This window comes from Nematolebias whitei, unplaced genomic scaffold (genome assembly GCF_014905685.2).
Source record: "Nematolebias whitei isolate Nwh7 unplaced genomic scaffold, NemWhi1 Nwh_scaf_160, whole genome shotgun sequence".
In the NCBI taxonomy this organism is placed as follows: domain Eukaryota; kingdom Metazoa; phylum Chordata; class Actinopteri; order Cyprinodontiformes; family Rivulidae; genus Nematolebias; species Nematolebias whitei.
The window spans coordinates 14,095-32,763 of NW_023618705.1; the positions used below are offsets into that span (position 1 = coordinate 14,095).

General features: G+C 41.5%; 1 protein-coding gene across 1 annotated transcript in view; it reads right to left on the reverse strand.

Moving 5' to 3' along the window:
* Positions 1-18,402, reverse strand: part of LOC119429237 (phenylalanine--tRNA ligase beta subunit) — a gene marked incomplete at its 5' end in the record, with an annotated part of 29,762 nt that extends 11,360 nt beyond the window's left edge. The window contains 11 exon segments of the mRNA XM_037696907.1: positions 6,176-6,328; positions 6,673-6,790; positions 9,268-9,360; positions 9,451-9,531; positions 9,620-9,827; positions 12,862-12,923; positions 13,030-13,081; positions 17,698-17,759; positions 17,828-17,898; positions 18,072-18,180; positions 18,252-18,402. Of these exon segments, the coding sequence (XP_037552835.1) occupies positions 6,176-6,328; positions 6,673-6,790; positions 9,268-9,360; positions 9,451-9,531; positions 9,620-9,827; positions 12,862-12,923; positions 13,030-13,081; positions 17,698-17,759; positions 17,828-17,898; positions 18,072-18,180; positions 18,252-18,402 (1,160 nt within the window).
* Between the last annotated feature and the right edge of the window lie 267 nt (positions 18,403-18,669).

Consider the following 18,669-nt stretch of genomic DNA (forward strand, 5'->3'; position numbering starts at 1 on the left):
TGCGGAGATGGTGGAAAAATCAAAAGTTGCATGTTGTGTTTCCGTGTATGAGGTGAGACGGTGTCCACTTCAACTCTCTTTTAGGTTTTGTGTATCAGGTGGTCAGTCTAAGCTCCTGTGTGGGTGCTGTGTCAGTCTGTCTCACTGCTCCGCTCTGCAGAGGGTGAACATGACGCCCAGGCTCTGCCTCACACTGCAGACACTGCATACTCCTTAAAGGCCCTTTCACACACTGACATATGGAGATGTCGTCCAACACGCTGTCATATGCTGAAGATGAAATAAAAACATCAATCGGAAGCCTCATTTGGATGTATACGTACCGTACTGCTCAAGAGTTGAACCTAACTTAATGTCCCTAGCTTACACAGAACATACAGTATAACCATAGAACAGCATTTTGTACTCATGCAGAGCTCAGTGTCGCTTATGCCAAACGTATGCATAGCATGTTGAAGTATACTGTGACAATCCTGTATCATCAAATATGAAAAGGACAGCTCGCTGCACCCCCAGTCAGTAATAGTGAACTGATCAACATGTCTCAGAAGACATCAGACAAATATTTGATGAAGGAAGCTGCAGCAGGATTCTCCACCTCTGTGGAGATAGTTGTGGTCCTCTGAACTTCATGGATCCAGCAGGACTGATGAGTTGCTCATCATTTGAATGCTATATATAGCTGAACCCCAACACGCTGGCAAATACACTAGCTGTAAGTTATAAACACGTTCAGTAGGTTCGAGGGTCGTCAGATATATGTTGGACATGCCAGTAATGACCCTCAGCATGCAAACAACATGAGCCAGAGCGGACTGTGCTCTCTCAGAGCCTTTTATTAATGTTAACAGCAAAAAATTAGAACACAAACTATTGTCACAGCCACAACTCACGCTGGACCCAATGTTAACAGAGCCATTAAACTTTGGGCTGTCATCAGCATACGACAACGTATGCCATTCTATATTAGAGTGCTGGTACCTTATTCAAAGCTTACACCTAACTTATGTGACTTACACCACACTTATGGCCTTTTATTTTTATACGGTGGCATACGTCACTGTGCATCAGCCTCTTAAAGCTCATGCAGTCGCTCTCACGATACATTGTTTCCAAAAGTCTTTTTGGTCTCATCTTCTCCCTGCCTGCCTTCACCCTCTCCTCACTGCTCTCATCTCTTGTTCTCTGATACTTGAGCCCATTGATTTGCAGTCTGAACGGGCCACCTGAGGCACGGAAGATTTCTTGTAGCGTGACCTTGGAGGTAGGCGAGCCAAAGAAAGAGGGGCATAAAACGTGGGTGGAACGGTAGATAAGATGAAGGGGAAGAAAAGGCGGATGTAAGAAATCCAACACTCAAATGACGTATGAAAGTCTCGGGTCAAACGAAGGCCAAGATTTACACAAATTGTTAAATGCTTCAAACGCTGAAGTCATTTCTTCCTGCCTGCTGATCTTTTGGAAACATGCAATAGAAAAATTAAATCAAAGCGTTTCATTGTCGTTTTTAAGTGAAACCTTTCTGTAGATATTACGATGCTATAGTCACGACATAGCTATCAGTTTGGCTAAAGATTAAAAAGGTCTTTCAGAATAAAGGTCATAATTAATCTGGTTTACACTTAAAATCTCCACAGTGACTCGAGGCCCTTCAAACTCCATGTAAATTATCAACCCATTAAACAAAGAAGCGGATGTGACAAGTTTGAGCAAAGAGAATCTAAAGCTAAAGTTTATTTCTCTGGCAGGCTGAATGAAGGAGAATGATGTCCAGATTAATGAAAGTTATATGGTCTAATTATTAAGCCTGTCACGATAACAAATGTTGCTGGGCGATTAATTGTCTCAGAAATTATTGTGAAAAATTATAATATTGTTTGAAATTTGACAATAATTAATCATTTCAAATTTAAGAAGAAATGTTGGGTTACTTTTGTGTGTAGTAACTTTTTATGGCCACTGGATGGAAGTATAAGACTGTTTGAACTCAAGGATGGATAGTGAGGGAGCAAGAAGTGCGTCTCTTCAAGAAAAATGTGTGTGGTGGGGGGGGGACTTGTTGTGACATGGGCTGTCTCTTGTTCCTGGTTTTTGGTTCTCACAACAGCGGACGCTCGGTGTGGTTTGAGCTCTTTAGCATAGCATTTTTCACACAAACTTTTTAATTAAAAAAAATCAGTAAACAAGTTCTCAGCTTCTTTTTGTAGAGAAAAACAACTTTTTACATGAAGGCATGGGTTTCAACTGAATTTTGGAGCTTCGACAAGACGGAGGGTTTTTTTCCCCGAAAAGCCTGTTAGCTTAGCTTGTAGTTTAGCTTCTCAGCTTAGCTACTTTTAATTATCCAAAAATGTGATTTTGGACGGTTAAAACAGATTTTAAAGAGAAAAGAGACAGGGAGGGGTCAGTGAAGAGCACCAGAATTGAGCAATTTGTCATCCAGTGTCTTAAATGGTAAATGGACTGTACTTATATAGCGCATTTCTATCTTATTTCAAGATACTCAAAGTGCTTTATGCTACAATCTGTGTCCTCATTTACCCATTCACACTAGATCTCTACAAAGCTAACTGAACAAATTCTAAAGAGACTAATCAGAGCTTTATCACATTCATACACTGATGGGACACACATCAGAGGCTATGAGGGGTTCAATGTCTTGCCCAGGGACACTTCAGCATGTGACTGCTGGTGAATTCGAACCCCCAACTCTCACATTGGACGACGACTGCTCTAACCACTCAGCCACAGCCGCCCCAGTCTTCAGTAGAAAGAGAGACACGAAGAAATGATAAAGCTGATAAATGAAAATGAGGTTGATAATTTTCATTTATCATGCGATTAATTGATTTATTGTTTATTGCGACAGGCCTATTAATTATTACTGAATTCTAACAGAAAACCTAAGAAGAACTGAGTGACTTTATCCGATACAAAGAGCTGCAACACTTTGCTTGAGATGTTTCATTAAAAACAAGTTGTTGCTAAAGCCAGAGAGCTGCGAGTGTCAGAGAACGACAGTCGAGACGGACTTTCAAAAATGTCTGCGTGAGTTCTCACTGCCTTGTTCGAGTCGCTTCGTTCACACGTTTCCAGAACTTTGAACATCAATTTTTAGTCAAAGCAGTCACAAAATCTTTGCAGGCAATTAAATGGATTTAAATCTAGAGCTGTATTTTGTTTTGAACTGCTACCTGTTAGCTGCTTTCTGCCTCTCACGTTTGTTTTTCCTCTGAAGCAGAGGAAGAAAAACAGCAACAGATGAGAGCAGATGAAGGGAATGAGAAAGACGAGGCTGAGCGCTCACGCTTCATTTAATCGACTCAATTTACATGATGTGTTGGGAATTAAAGTTTGTATTTGGAAATGAGTGTGCAACGATGTGTTCAAGTCCCTGAACGTCGTTAATTCATCTGAGAATTTGCATTTGTGAATGAAATTCAGATGTGTTGTTGCTCCGTGTGATGCCCTAACTTCTGATTAGTACACTTAAATCAGTTTTACTTTTTAGGTTTGCAACTCTGCAGAAAAATGTTTCAACATTGCAGTTTAAGTTTAGTATCAAGATCATAATGAGATTAAACCACTCATCTATTTAGCTTTTTTAGATTTACAGTACATCATAGTTCGGTTTATGACAGCTAATTACTATAATTTCTGTCGTACACGTCGTTCCACCATATAAGTCCATATTTGTCTAATAAAGTTGAAAAATCCATAAATATGTCTCTTCGCCATATACATGCCATCTATTATGCGTCACCGCTGACAACCCAGAAATGTGGACCGGTGTTGTGCCAAAAAACGATGGACTGCCAAATGGCAGCTACTGGAGCATGCAAGGGAGGACTTTAACAAGAGTTTAACAAGATTAACACTTAAAAACAATTATTTGTTTGCTCCAAATTACAGTAAAGGTGTGTCTCAGTCTAACATTTGCTTAATAAATGCAGTTTGAGGGTAACATCAGCTGCATTTTAAAAATAGTTTTGCTGCCTCTGCTGCAAAGCGTGCACGCAGCTGGAGCAGCTGCTGCATTTTTTTTAAATTTAGCAAGATAACCACTTTAAAAAAAATTGTTTGCTTGAAATTATAGCAAAGGTGCGTCTCAGACCAACTTTTCCTGAATAAATGCAGTTTAACAGTCAAATCAGCTGCATTTCCCCGGGGCGGTGGAGCTGGTTTGACGGTTCCAAGCAGAGAGCAGAATGAAGCCGGGGAGCCAATGGCAGGCTGATTGTGTCATTAATAGCTGGTGAAGATTCTCAGTCATCCAGGACATGGTAAATTCAAAAAAGTTCAAGAACAAAAACAAGAAAGTATAAAATATAATAAATAAAGTCCAGTTGTTTTTCCAACATTTTTCAGTCAGGTCATATCGACAGTTTCTTTTTTTTTTTTGTGCTGAAACGTTTCGCCTTCAGGCTTCATCAGTCAAGGAAACACAAAACAAAACCTAACTGAAAAATGTTGGATTGTATACCTGGATTATTGAGCATGGACTTTGTTGTTTTCAACCAGTTTGACAAGACTGTCAACAAGGAACAGGGCCGGCAATCGAGGAGGGGACGTACCAAAGAGACAATCTTATCACAAGCAGAACTGGTTTGTTCCACTTTGGAGTAAGCTGTTGGGGGAAGTTTTGTTGTGCGTTTCCTTGACTGATTAAGCTTTCCGGACTGAAGGCGAAACGTTTCAGCACAAAAAAAAAAAAAAAGAAACTGTCCAGATGACCTGACTGAAAAATGTTGGATTGTATACCTGGATTATTAAGCATGGACTTTGTTCCAGTTGTTTTTGTTTTGAACTTTTTTGAATTTGTCATTATAGCCACGGGCAGCACGGTGGCGCAACTGTTAGAGCTGCTGCCTCTCAGCGAGCAGGTCCTTGGTTCAAACCCCGGTCCAGGGGCCTTTCTAGGTGGAGTTTGCATGTTGTCTCTGTGAATGCGTGGGTTTTCTCCGGGTGCTCCGGTTTCCTCCCACAGACCAAAAACATGCATGTTAGGCTGATTGGTAACTCTAAATTGTCCCTAGGTGTGTGTGTGAGAGAGTGAATGGTTGTTTGTCTCGTTTGTCTCTATGTGGCCCTGTGATGGACTTGCGACCCGTCCAGGGTGTACCCCGCCCCTTGCACAGCGATTGCTGGACCCCCGTGACCCAAAATGGAATAAGCGGGTAAAGATAATGGATGGATGGATGCATGGATTATATGGGGGCCGATATGGTGTAGCGGCAGGGCAGCCGGCTTGGGACCCGAAAGTCCCAGGTTCGATCCCCAGTCACTGCACATCACGTGGCGTCTCTGGGCAGCACGTCTCATCCCCAAAATGTCCCCCGGGCGCTTTCAATAGCTGCCCACTGCACCACCTGGTGGTGGATGGGTTAAATGCAGAGACTAATTTCGCCATTGTATGGAAACATACAGTGCTGACATTGTGATGACATTATTATTATTATTATAGCCACGTTTACCTATTACATGACACAATGGCATGCCATACAGCTATTACTACGCTGCTGCCATCAAGTGGCTGAAAGTGGTACTGCTATTTTTTTTTTTCAGACAGAATGAATGAAAACGGTCATATCTCAGCCAAAAAATAGTTTATAAATATGGGAAATACCCATAAATATGTCGCTTTGGCCTATAAGGTGGAGGGCATGTAAATTATGCAAAAAACAGACTTATCGGCCGAAAAATACGGTAACAAAACAGGAAATATCCTGTGTTCAGCCACATATTTGTGTATTTTCCTTACAGTTGCACCTTTTATTTTGATTTGGTGTTTTTTCTTCATCACATGGAAACGTTATTCTCAGCTATCCACATTTAAATGTTTGGTTTTGGACCTCACATCACATTTTGTAACCATAAGATTCAATCTAAGCTCTTATTTTGCTCATTTTCATCTTATTAAAAAACTGAAGATGAAACTGTGCCCCCTAAGCAGGATTTCTGATACTTCGTTCACGACATCGCTGGTCAGATTGAAATAATCTGAACAAAATCTGCTTTTTACCCTCTCCTGACCCTGATTGTTGGTCACAAGCTTCTAGACGAACAAGCTGTTGCTGGGATTTTCTCCTCACAGTCTAAATCCAGTCTAAAAATATTTACTAACCGAAGCCCAGCTCACTAGTCTTTCTGTAGCCCCCCCCCCCAGACTTCTTACCCTCAGCAGCTTGGATGTGGTACCCCAGTCCTCGGCCAGCCTTCACCTCCAGCAGCTGCATGGTCCTGTCCAGCAGGCCATGAATCACCTCAAATCCTGGACTTTTGTTGTAGTAGACGGCACAGAAACGCCGACTGTTCCTCGCCCCGACGTCTGGGGGGTGGAATTAACAGCAGTGACTTATTAACATAAAGCTAGAAAATATTAGATCAAAATGAAGTCTTTTGTTTTATTTACTACAAATGTTGATGGAAAAATAAATAAAAAAGATGCTTGTAGTTATATATATCCTAAAATGATTTTACTATATTTAGGATATTTGTGTGTGAATATTAACATTTTAATCTAATCTAATTTCTAAACACTAAATCAGTAGGTTTTTAGTCCAGTGTGAATATGATTGCATTGCTTGGATAATGCATCCAATAATTATAATGATGGTGCAGTTGTTAAGGCAGCAGAACCCCAAACTGTGTCCATCCCATGGAGATGCCAACCTTTGGTCTGGTCCTTCAGCACCACGTCTGAGATCTCGAACAGTTTGAGGGGAAGGGGCATCTTCCTGTTGGCAGCTACAGTTTTCAGCAGGCCCGGCAGCAGCATGGTGCGCGCCACCTGGGGGACAAACACTGCTGTCAGGTTGGAGGCAAGGCTGCAGAGCGTCAGCGCCCTCACGTGGTACAAGTCTCGTTTGTTAGACTTTGAAAAACAACTACTCCATATTGTTGATCTGTTTGAACAAGGAACATTAAATCGTCAGTAAAAGAACATTTCATGTGAAGCGTTTAAACTGAAGACTGCAGACGTCACCTTACAGTTACAGATATTTACATGTCTGCAGCGTCTGTGAGCTGCTTAGAACGAGGCTGTAAAATATAACTGAGGGTGCAGCACAAGTGAAGTGTTTCTAACTGCTGGAATCAGCTCTTTTCAGATCATTGTAAAATAAGAAATTGCTTTTTGATTATTGGATCGAGGAATCAGAGCTCTACATTTTCCAACTGTGAAGACTGACTGGTTCTCTCTTTGAAAAACTTATTTAAACGTTTAATATTTACTCCATTTAAGGTTTTATTTAGCTCCAGGTGTGCTGAAAGGTTTTGATGTCATTTAGATATTAGGAAATAACAGAGTACTTTATTGGCTCTTCATTTTATTTATTTAATTTATTTCCATCAGACTCTTAAACAACAAACTGATCTCATCACTTGATTGAACCAGTCTGCTCCTTTCTTTGCTGCTATCACTTCCTTACACACATTGACTTTTGGTTTTCACCCACTTCTCAGTATTTTACTTGCTCTGCTCATTGTGGACAGCAAAGTAAGAACTGAATTGCTCAGGGAAACATGTTTCCCGGTACACGGTAGAAACAATGACATTTAGCCTACTATAGAGATCTGTATTCTATCGGCTAACCGCAGTACTGCTGTGTCTGATGTAAAATCAGAGTATAAAATCAGAGTTGTTAGATTTAATAGTTACTTTTTTGAGTTGAAAACTGTACGTAAGTGGTGTTAAAGTATTTTCTTCGAGAGCTAAGTAGCGAAGCTACAAGCTAACTACGACCGGCTTGCCATAGTGTTACTGTATTCAGATGCATGCGCCAAACGCTGTGTTCCGTCGAAAGTTAAAGTAAGTGTTGGTCAGCTTTAGAGAAACCTGCTCTCTGATCTATGAAAAGAACGCTGTGTTGTGTGATGTTACTGCGAGACCCTCTGGTCAAAGCCACAGGGGAAACTGGTCACCATTTTGTGTCAGCTCTCAAAGTGGAAGGAAACGCCCACTAGAGGGTTGGAGGGTGAAGTGTTTCAGTATAAAATGCTGCTCTGTTGCTGTTCATTTCTTCAGTGAGAATACTGGAAACTGTTAAGAGTTAACAACATATTATTTTGTTTAAAACATATGGCTAAAACTACATTTGATATATTTTGCACTGTTTTGCACTACAAGAAAGAAGCCTAATACTTGATTTGTTTTTTTATTTAGTAGTGGAATTTTGTTGATTGAGATTATTTTGTGGTATAGCAGTTTTCAAAATAAATGATGGCAAAAGGACACCCTATGGTTTTTTTTCCATTCCTAGTGCAAGTTTTATACCAAAAACGTATTGTGATATATATCGTTACCGCCACCCATCACAATAGATATCGTGATATGAATTTTATGCCATATCGTACATCCCTAGTAAAGACTGAATCCTGATTACCGTACTTTCCGCCGTACCCAATGCATCGCCGTATAAGTCGCATCAGTCCAAATATGTCTAATAAAGTGAAAAAAACAAAAAAAAAAACAAATGTGTTGCTTCGCTGTATAAGTCATATCTATTATGCGTCACTGCTGACACGTCGCGTTCGTTATGCGTCACTGCTGGGCCGGTGCTGTTCCAAAAACTGATTGGCTGCCAAATGGCGGCCACGGGAGAGTGCACGGGAGGACTTTAACAAGAATTTTACAACATTAGCATTTAAAAACAATTATGTGTTTGCTCGAAATTGTAGAAAATGTGTGTCTCAGTTTAACTTTTCCTTAATAAATGCACTTTAACGGTCAAATGAGCTGCATTTCATAAGCCGATTTGTGGAAGCGTGCAGAGGGATGACTCGCTGTGCATTTTTTCAAAATTTAACAAGATATCCACCTAAAAACAATTATTTGTTTGCTCAACATTATAGTAAAGGTGTGTCTCAGTTGAACTTTTCCTGAATAAATGCACTTTAATGGTCAAATCAGCTGCATTTCGCCTGGGCAGCGCGACGAAATGCAGCTGATTTGACGTTTGCTCCAGGAGTTCTGGAACGAGAAGAAGGTGGTGTTGTATGGCAAGCAAAGTGTCTCATTAATAGGTAAAAGTGTCTATTAATGAGACACTTAGCTTGCTATATTAGTTTAGGGCCCTCTAGTGGCTGAAAATGGTAGTGTTCAATATTTTCCATGTCAGAATGAATGAAATTGTCAGATCTCAGCCAAAAATTGGGTTATAAATATGGGAAAAAACATAAATAAGTTGCTTCGCTGTATAAGTCACAGGCAAGCTAATTTATGCAAAAATGTGTTACTTATACAGCAAAATCTAAAGTATGCATCACCTGAAACTCTGCAGTCTTGGGGTTGGAAATATGAGCCGCTCTAGTCTCGGAGATCTTTTTCCCAAGCTTGTCAGCAATATCCTCTTGAGAACACTACAGGGAGCGAGGAGGGACAAGTTTGTCGTGTACTAAGACATTTAAAAAGAAACAGTGTTCTTTATGTGTGATTTGTGGTTTTCTCACCAGAGCAAAGTTGAGAGCCTCTGTAAAGCCAGCAGCTGCCAGGTCTTGCCTCAACAGTTCTGTCAGTTTGTTCAGAGGAAACTGGAAGCAAATCAAACGTGGAAAATGAAACCTCGGTGGAAACACAACACTTTCTGGCTCAGACTAATATGGAAGCAAATCAACGCACCTGGTTAGCTACAGTGTACGTGCGCGGCAGGGTGTGGGTGATGTTGTTGAAACCGTAAGCGATGGCAGCATCCTCCATGATGTCACAAGAGTGGATGACGTCTGAACGGGTCGGTGGGATCTCAACCTCGATCTCATCGTCGACGCCAGTTGCTTGGGAGAACAGGCACATCCTGGTCAGCAGCTGAGCTATCCTCTCAGTCGACTCACTGCCAGGAAAAACAAAAAACACTCGGCTTCAGTACAACGTGGGAATTTAAACTTTGCTGTTGTTGCATTGAAACTGAGCAGCTTAGGCGAACAAAAAACAGAACAATTGTCCTCAGTTATGAGGGTGTTGCTTTGGTTGGTTGTGGTGAAGAAAGAGTTGAGCCAAAACGCAAAGCTCTCAAGTTACACATCTGTGTATGAGCCAACCCTCACCTGTGGTCAGAAGGTTTGGATCATGAATGAGATCCTGGATACAAGCAGCCAAAAGAACTTCATTCACTTTGAGTAGAGCTTCTACTCCTTCACATCAAAATGAACTAGAATAATCACTGTGAAAAACCACATCATGTTGCTGCTGATCTGTTTCATGTTGCTGCTGATCTGTTTAAATGTTGATGTGTTCATGCATGCACATCCGCTCACACAGACCCATGTTCATGTTTGTGCTGATGTTCAATGTTTTTATGTTATGAGTGCTTAGTGTATATTTCGTTGATGTTTTTCTTAGTTCATATCTTAGATGTTATTACTGGTTTTCTTATACATTTTATTGTTGGATGTAACTGGGACCCTGTGTACATAATTTCGCTCCCCCACATGTACCACATGAGGTGCGAATGACAAAGAATCTCTGACTCTCTGACTCTGACAAAATGAGTCAGGTGAGGTGGTTCAGGCAACTGATTAGGATGCCTCCCTTTAGAGGTTTTCTGGGCACGTTCCACTGGTCCGAGGCCCTAGTGAAGACCCGGAACTCCCTGGAAGGACTGTGTATCTTCTCTGATCTGGGAATGCCTTGGGGTTCCACAGGAGGAGCTGGAAAGGTCACTGGGACAGGGATGAGTGTTTCACTGCTGCACCTGTTGCCTCCATGACTCGACGACAGATGAGCAGCAGAAGATGAAGAATAACTGGATTCTGATGCATGCTCAATAATCCAGGTATACAATCCAACATTTTTCAGTAAGGTCATCTGGACAGTTTCTTTTTTTTTTGGTGCTGAAAAGTTTCACCTTCCATCCAGAAGGCTTCATCAGTCAAGGAAACACACAACACAAAACTGATTCTTCCCTCAACAGCTTACTCCAAAGTGGAACAAACCAGTTATGTTGGTGCTAAGATGGTTTCTTTGGTACACCCCTTCCTCTTGTGCCGGCCCTCTTCCTTGTCGACAGTCATGTCAAACTGGTTCAAAACTAAAGAACGTCCATGCTCAATAATCCAGGTATATACAATCCAACAATTTTCAGTCAGGTGAACAGTTTCAGCAAAAAAAAAAAAAAAAAAATGTCCAGATGACCTGACTGAAAATTGTTCAGCTGGATGCAGAGTTTGGGACTTCTTCCATCATGAAATATTCCTGATAGCCAACACTTTGTAGTGGTTTATTACAGATGTAGCGAGTATCAAGAGTCCTGGCTGCAGCACAGTGAAGACAACTGTGGTCTCTGAACATTTAAAGCAGGACTGGTCACGTTATCCTCATGCTTCAGCTACAAATGTGAAGACATGGAAACAACAAAGCACAGATATGATGCCCATGGTGGTACAATCTAACGTGGCGTGATGGAGAGTTGTGTCAGAGTGGGGCATGTAGCCATAATGGAGGTAAGAGGTAGAATAGTTTTTGGGAAAGTGCTGCTGACACATGGAGCTTGATGAGAGCACAGAAGAACGTCTGGCAAATGTGGAAAACAGCAAAAATAACCTGTTTGGTGAAAACTAAGAATCTAGCAGCATCACAATTAATACTGAAGTACATTTTCAAAATTTGGCACATCCAGCCAGGTCCTGGTCGGTCTGTAGGTGGAGGAGAGGGAAACGAGAACATCATCCAGTATGAAGGGGGGTTGATAAAAACAAGATTGTCCTTACACATCTTCTGAATGGTAAACTACTGTCATGGATCTGGTCTGCTGGACTTTCAACACAACTGATAACATTTTTTTCAACAAAGCAACAGGGTTCTGGAGAACCTTCATGCCCCACTGAGACGCACGCGGCAGGATACGTCATGAGTATGTTGTGCCTTTCTGTGTTGTCTCGGGAGAATGCTGAAGATCATTGGATTCATGATAGCAGGGTTTCTGCTTTTTGGCACCAACAGATACCTGTGTTATCGGCTATTAAGGAAGACGGCAGTAGCGGTTTCGGCCAAGACAAAGATGCCGAGCTTATGTGAAGGATCAGTTCATGCTTCGAGCTCTCAGACTCAGATGATTTACGAGCTCAACCTTAAGATGGAAGTGATTTATAAGAATCGTAGGCCACTTGCGGCTTTGGAACTCGCCAGCATGTTGGGATCGACTTTGGAGGAAGCTAATAAGCACGGACCAGCAGAAATCCCACAAATCTGGCCTTTTTGGATATTGAAAGTACCAGCAGGACCCAAGGCTGACGAGAAATAACGGTCTGCCTGCACAAAAACCAACTGTGGCTTATCTGAATTCGACTTTTCCGTTCGGCCTTGAAGCAGGCTGACTTATCAAATTTCTCCTGGGGATGTGTGTAAACTAGGAAGGCTCCATCATCCTCCACAATCCCCGTCTTGTCGTAAAATACATATGAAATGTGTCTATAAATGTGCTTGCTGGTGGAGTTTTTTTGATGTCTTAAATCATGTCCTGCCCAGGACAAGGTGTGAAAAGATCTTTTTTTTAATACCCACTATCCTCATGGTCTTTCTCCTTTCCTATCTAAAGAATAAGGCGCCGCGCTCCTAGGAGCTGCAGCGATGTGCACTCCACCCATCTTTCGGACGACTACGGAATATAATTTCACTGTATGTCGGTGCAATGATAATAAAGCTTATTCTGATTCTGAGCAACACAGCAGTGTGCAGCTGAACCAGGTGACTCCTAACAAAACTTCCAATTGGCAAATAAAGAAGTAGCCCAAACTTGACTTTATTTACCGAGGTCAAAATAAATAATAAAATATCCTAAAGGCATGATTAGTAGCAGACCTACAGAATAAGATTAGATGAACAGTACAGACAGAAACTGTGAACACTGAGCACATCCAAACACTCACTTAATGCCAACTTTTCTGTTGATGAACTCAGCAGACAGCTTCTCCTTCCTGTAAGACAGTTCCTGCAGGAAAAACACAGGAAACAACAAAGCAGCTTTACAGTAGATTCAGATAAAATTATAAAAAAAGATGCAGCTGGATGAACAGGAAAGTATAAGATGACAGTACTGGGTATAAGCACGTCTTGCCATCTGGGTGCACCACCTCACACTCCTCAACCCTGAAAAACAAAGAGAAGAAGCAAACATCAGCTTCACTTTCTGCCCTGCACAGATGTACACAACTTTTACAAAAAACAGAGTTTTTTTTATTTAAGTTTAAGAAAACATTGAACATCTTGAACACATAAACTCTACAATCCAGACCCTGCAACTCTTCAACAAACGTACAGTGATGTCAGAGCAGCTCAGCAACACAAACAGAAATCTAACAAGAGTACAGCACACTATACGCCCAGAGACAATCTACAATACAGAAATGTACAGCAATGGCCTAGACAAGCAAAGACCTCAAATAAACTTTAACCTTGATGCTGGGATGATGAAGTGCACAACACTCCTTCCAGTAATGATGCATATGCAGCCTTCTCCATAAGTTTTTGAGAAGGCGGCTGGAGTAAATGTAAACATTGTACATACAGTAGATGTTCCGTACGGTGAAATTGTTGGTGAACTCAGACTGTTTCATCACTGATGAAAACGTCTTACCTGTATCACAGGCATGAAGAGAGTTATAAAGTCATGTGGCAGCTGTCAATCACAGTGTTTCCCCTACCATTATACAAGTGGGGTGCCCCACCCCGTCAACCGAATTGAACACCCCGCCTACCAAACCAAACTTGCCCCCCCCCCCCCCGCCCCCCCCGCACTGACATAGCACTAAGCTAGCAGCGAGAAATACAGGTTCTCTAGCTAAAAAGCTAAAGGAAGCACTCATGTTGCCTCTTCCCTCATGCTAAACGCCTCCTGCCCCCATTCAAAAACTGTTAGTACAAGCTGCGCTCAGACAAGTGTCTGTCCCCCCCCACCCCATCAACAAAAATAATGGATGAGATGAGCACCCCGCCATGGCAAGTTAACTAGGGGAAACACTAAATCAGTTGTGTAGAGGAGGGAGAACGAGAACTGTTCTGCATGTTTCATGTTTGTCTACTTTTTATTAGTTTTGTTTTCTCTACTTGGCTAATGCTTACTTTGTTTATTCAATTCAATTCATAAAGAGATGTTATAGATGCTGATGCTGTAGACAGGAAGGATCTCTTGTAAAGGTCCATCCCACAGTGGATCCTAAGAAACTGGCTGCAGATGCCGTCTGATCCGTCCACCCAGACTCGGCTGGCCTCTCAGTTCCCCCGGGCTGTAGGACCGCCCAAATGCCGGGCAGAACTCCTCCCAGAGCGATGGCCACTCCTCCCAGCAGTCTGCTGAGCTCCTCGTCGCTGCGGACAGCCAACTGTAGGTGCTGAGGGACGATCCTGTCCTTCTGCTGTCATGAGCCGTGTTTCCTGCTAGTTCCAGGATCTCAGTGGTCAGGCACTCAAGCACAGCTGGCAGGTAGATGAGAATGCATCCACAGAACATCCTTTCAACTCATTTGAGATTTGGGGCTGTAGTTGAGATATTATTTGAGCTTTTGAGATGTTGATCTGCTGCTGTTGGTTGTAGAAAACTGCCTTGTTGCCATGTTTACGCATCATAACAAATGTCCAAAACTAAAAAAGTTTCAGTAAAAATCCTTCCAGCTGCACAGCATCTGATACCAGAGGAAACAATCATCCAAAAAAATGTGACTAACATCCAGAAAAAGAGGAATTAAAGTTTTCAAAAGCAAAATCTCAGAATGAAAGTAACACATGCAGCCACCAGGAGCGGCGCAATCACATAAAGTTCATTTAATCATAAAGTTCAATCTAAATGTTATTCCTCTTCCATGTCTTTATATTTTAGAACTGTGAGCCCAGTTATTAGTTCCTATAGTCTGAAGCACAAATATCAAACTCAAAGCCTGCAGACCGTATTTTCTGGACTATAAGTCACTTTTTTTCATAGTTCGGCCAGTCCTGTGACGTACAGTCCAAAGCGACTTATAGATGTTTTTCTCCCTATTCTTGATGCAATTTTTGACTGACGCCTTAAATGTTCATTCATACCGACATGAACCAGAGTAAACATTACTATTTGCAGCCGCGAGGGGGCCCTCTAGGCTTTTGACAACTATATGTTGTTGCTCTACCACTGAACACCCTGCCCCCACCCCCCAAAAAACATTCACTTAGAGACAACTGAGAAAAACTTGACAAGAAAGTGATGTGGAATGTGATTGGTGAATTTACCAGTAACTTGCTTGTTAGACTCGTTGGTTTGTTATGTTAATTCAATTCAATTCAAAAATACTTTATTAATCCCAAAGGGGAATACATTGTTGTTGTAGCTCATCATCCTGGTTTCATTAGAGTTGTTCTAGATGCTGATGGCTTTGGGCAGGAAGGATTTCTTGCAGCAATCCGTCCCACAACAGATTTGAAGGAACTGGCTGCAGATGCCGATCCGTCCACCCAGACCCAGCAGACCTCTCGTCTTCTTGGGCAGCAGGACTGCCTGAATGCCGGCAGAACTCCTCCTTGAGTAATGGCCTTGCAGCAGCTTGCCGAGCCCCTCGTCGCTGCAGACTCAACTGCAGGTGCCACAGGACGATCTCAGTCCTCCCGCTGTCACAAGCCATATTTCCCACCACCTCCAAGATCTCGGCAGTCAGGCACTCGAGCATAGCCTCCAGGTAGATGGTAATGCATCCACGGCACCTCCTTTTCAACTCATTTGGAATATGGGCTGTAGTTGAGGTCTTATTTGAGCTTTTGAGATGTTAATCAGCTGTATGTTAATCAGCTGATGTTAATCCCGGTTGTAGAAAACCACCTTGTTGTCATGGTTACGCATGATAACAAATGTCCAAATGTGAAAAAGGTTTCAGTAAAAATCCTTCCAGCAGCACAGCATCTGATACCAGAGGAAATAATTATCTGAAAAAAGTGATTTACATCCAGAAAAATTTGTAATTAAAGTTTTCAAAAGCAAAATCTCAGAATGAATGTTTTAATTATTAATATTATTATTAATGTATTCATTAATGTATTCATTAATGTATTAATTAATTGTAATTAATCCTGTTCAAGATCCCAGGTATGTTCTATGTGTTATTATTTCAGATTAAATCTCTGTTCTGGCACTTTGTGAAATACACATCTAAATAAATGCGACCTACTCTCCGGAGCGACATACAGTTCAGAAAATACGGTAAATCTGGCCCCTGTAAACATTTGTTTCCCCCCTACAAAAAAATATTGATTTTCTCAGATTAGATTAGAATAAAAATGAGATTAAATTAAAATCTTAACTGCAGCTCATAGATCTAGTTATCACATCTGTTGAAATGATCCCTGATGGTTTTTATTTGACTCTCGTCTTTTTCATTGCAAATACAGAAGAAAAGTTAACTCTGCCAGAAACGTTTCCTTCATAGAAAGGTGCTGCGTCAAACCACATTTCACAGAATAACTTCAGCTCAGTAAAAGTGGGTCTAAAGATTACGTAGTATTTTTATTTCATTTCTGTGTGTACTTGATGTGTGAAAATTATGATGTGGAGATTTGAGTATTTTAAACTGTAAATATCATGTAATGTCTGTAAATAATATAGGCGGACATCTTGTTATCAGTTCTCAGGGATTGTACTTAATCTCATTAATCTGGTCTCTCTCTGAATGATTCGTATCACGTCACACTGAATATGTGCAGAAGTTGCTGCTTATTGCCATATTTTGTGCTGTGGGTGTGTGCACGTGTGCGCTGTGGGATGAAGAGGACTGTACAACATTGATATTAGGAAGTAGCTGTAGTTCATTTAGCGATTTAGTGACATTAGTTTCTTAATCATCTTTGTTTTTTCATGGTAGTAAATTGTACTTTTATAATATTTTATCTGGTGTAGTTGCTTTAGTATGTAGAATAGTCACTGGTTACTGAGGTTTATGAAGACAACATTTCTCAGGGTAGTCTGATTTGTTACTACATAAAGCTTAATGATGTGTGTAGTATATGTATATGTAGTAGAATGAGTGCAGCGTTTTCACAAGACGTTCTCTGTGCGTTCATAGTCATGAAAAATTTGTATGTATTACAGAAAGTCTGTAAGATGTGACATGTATGACAATGAAACGAGGTGTACACTACATTCAGCGATAGCAAAGCAGGAAGTATTTTTCTTCTGTTTTCATCAGTCAGTGAAGGCAGCGCGAGACACTTGAGGAGGCGGCAAAAATCGCTTTATCCTCTGCCCGTTACAGAGAAGGCAGCATACGTGTATGAAGTTTTGTTAAATTATCTTGAGCGGATCAGAAGTTATTGCAGGACAAGAGAAAGTTTGCAGACGGACAGAGACTATGCCACAATACGTCCTGCCTTCAACGGGAGCATGACAACACCATACGGAAAAACCAAATCTTTGTAGCTAAAGTCTTTAGAGGACTTGCAGCAATTCAATGTAACATCTGATGAACACCTGCTTTATGTTTTACTGTAGAGTTTGGCGGAAAGTCAAATGTTTTTCTGTCCTATTTAACAAAAGGCAAATTGGTTCTTCTCATCCTGAGCATTTCATTGTACTGTTAACCTTGAGTTAACCTTGTGTTAATCTTGCATATGACAAATAAACAACTTGAAAGCAATGCAATAAAATAAAAGTTTTAAAAACACAGTATTTTATAACCTGGGTAATCATTTTTAAAACATCCAATCGAAATCTACAGGCTTCAGGAAGGAGTCGTTTGACTGGGACTTACGTGAAACGCTGGGCACAGTACTCGCTGAACATGGTCACCATCATGTCCAGCACGATCTTTGCCTGCAGGAAACGGTCAAGTTTCAGTCACTGTCTCACGACAACGTTTTCGTTTTATGACTGGGGCGTACCTTGGTCAGGTCGGTGGCTGTGCACTCAACAAAGACGTTCCTCGTCTTTAAGGAGATTTTTGAATGATCCCCTGAAGAGATGCAGATAATACCATTAACTGATTGAGAGGTGACGTTTTGGCTTTTACATTTCAAACTGAATACTCTGGCACACTCTCTGTAAAAGACTCCACACAGTTTGTTCAATAAATAAATACTGAAAGTGTGAAAGCAAGGAGACAGCACAAACACTGAGCACACTCACCGTTGATGATGGGAGGCATGGACAGGACGACGCCGTTACTGTCATAGATGACGGGGTACACAGGCTTGTCTTCAATAATGTGCAGGTAATGTCTCAAGTGGCTGTCTGTCTGTGGAAACAACAGCAGTGGGTCAGCAGAAGCAGCTCGGCGGACCAACATCCCCCAAGTCAGCTGCTCACCTTGTAGAGGCTCATGAGCTGGGCTGCAGTGTATTCTCTGGTCTGGTTGAGCGGCTTGAAGCAGATGTCTGCGGGAGGTTTGGCCGTGTACGTGAAGGGCCCGGAGATGGTGTCCAGGTCGTGGGTTCCGATGGCCACCAGGCTCCTCTTCCTGCAAGAACAAAGTTGTTTTCCAATTGAATTCACTCAGAAGATATCCAGATAAACAATGACTCCTGTACGTTTTCTGTTATGTTTAGGTGGTGGTAGAGTTCATTCAAGCATCAACACTGTAGTTGATACATACAACTTGTTCATTTGGTAAAAGAAGTAAAGTTCAAAGACAAACTTAACCCACAAAAACACCTGGGGAGCGCAGCTACAACCGGACTGCCGAGAAGCTGCTGCTGGTACGAACTGCTGTCAGCAGCATTTTAAT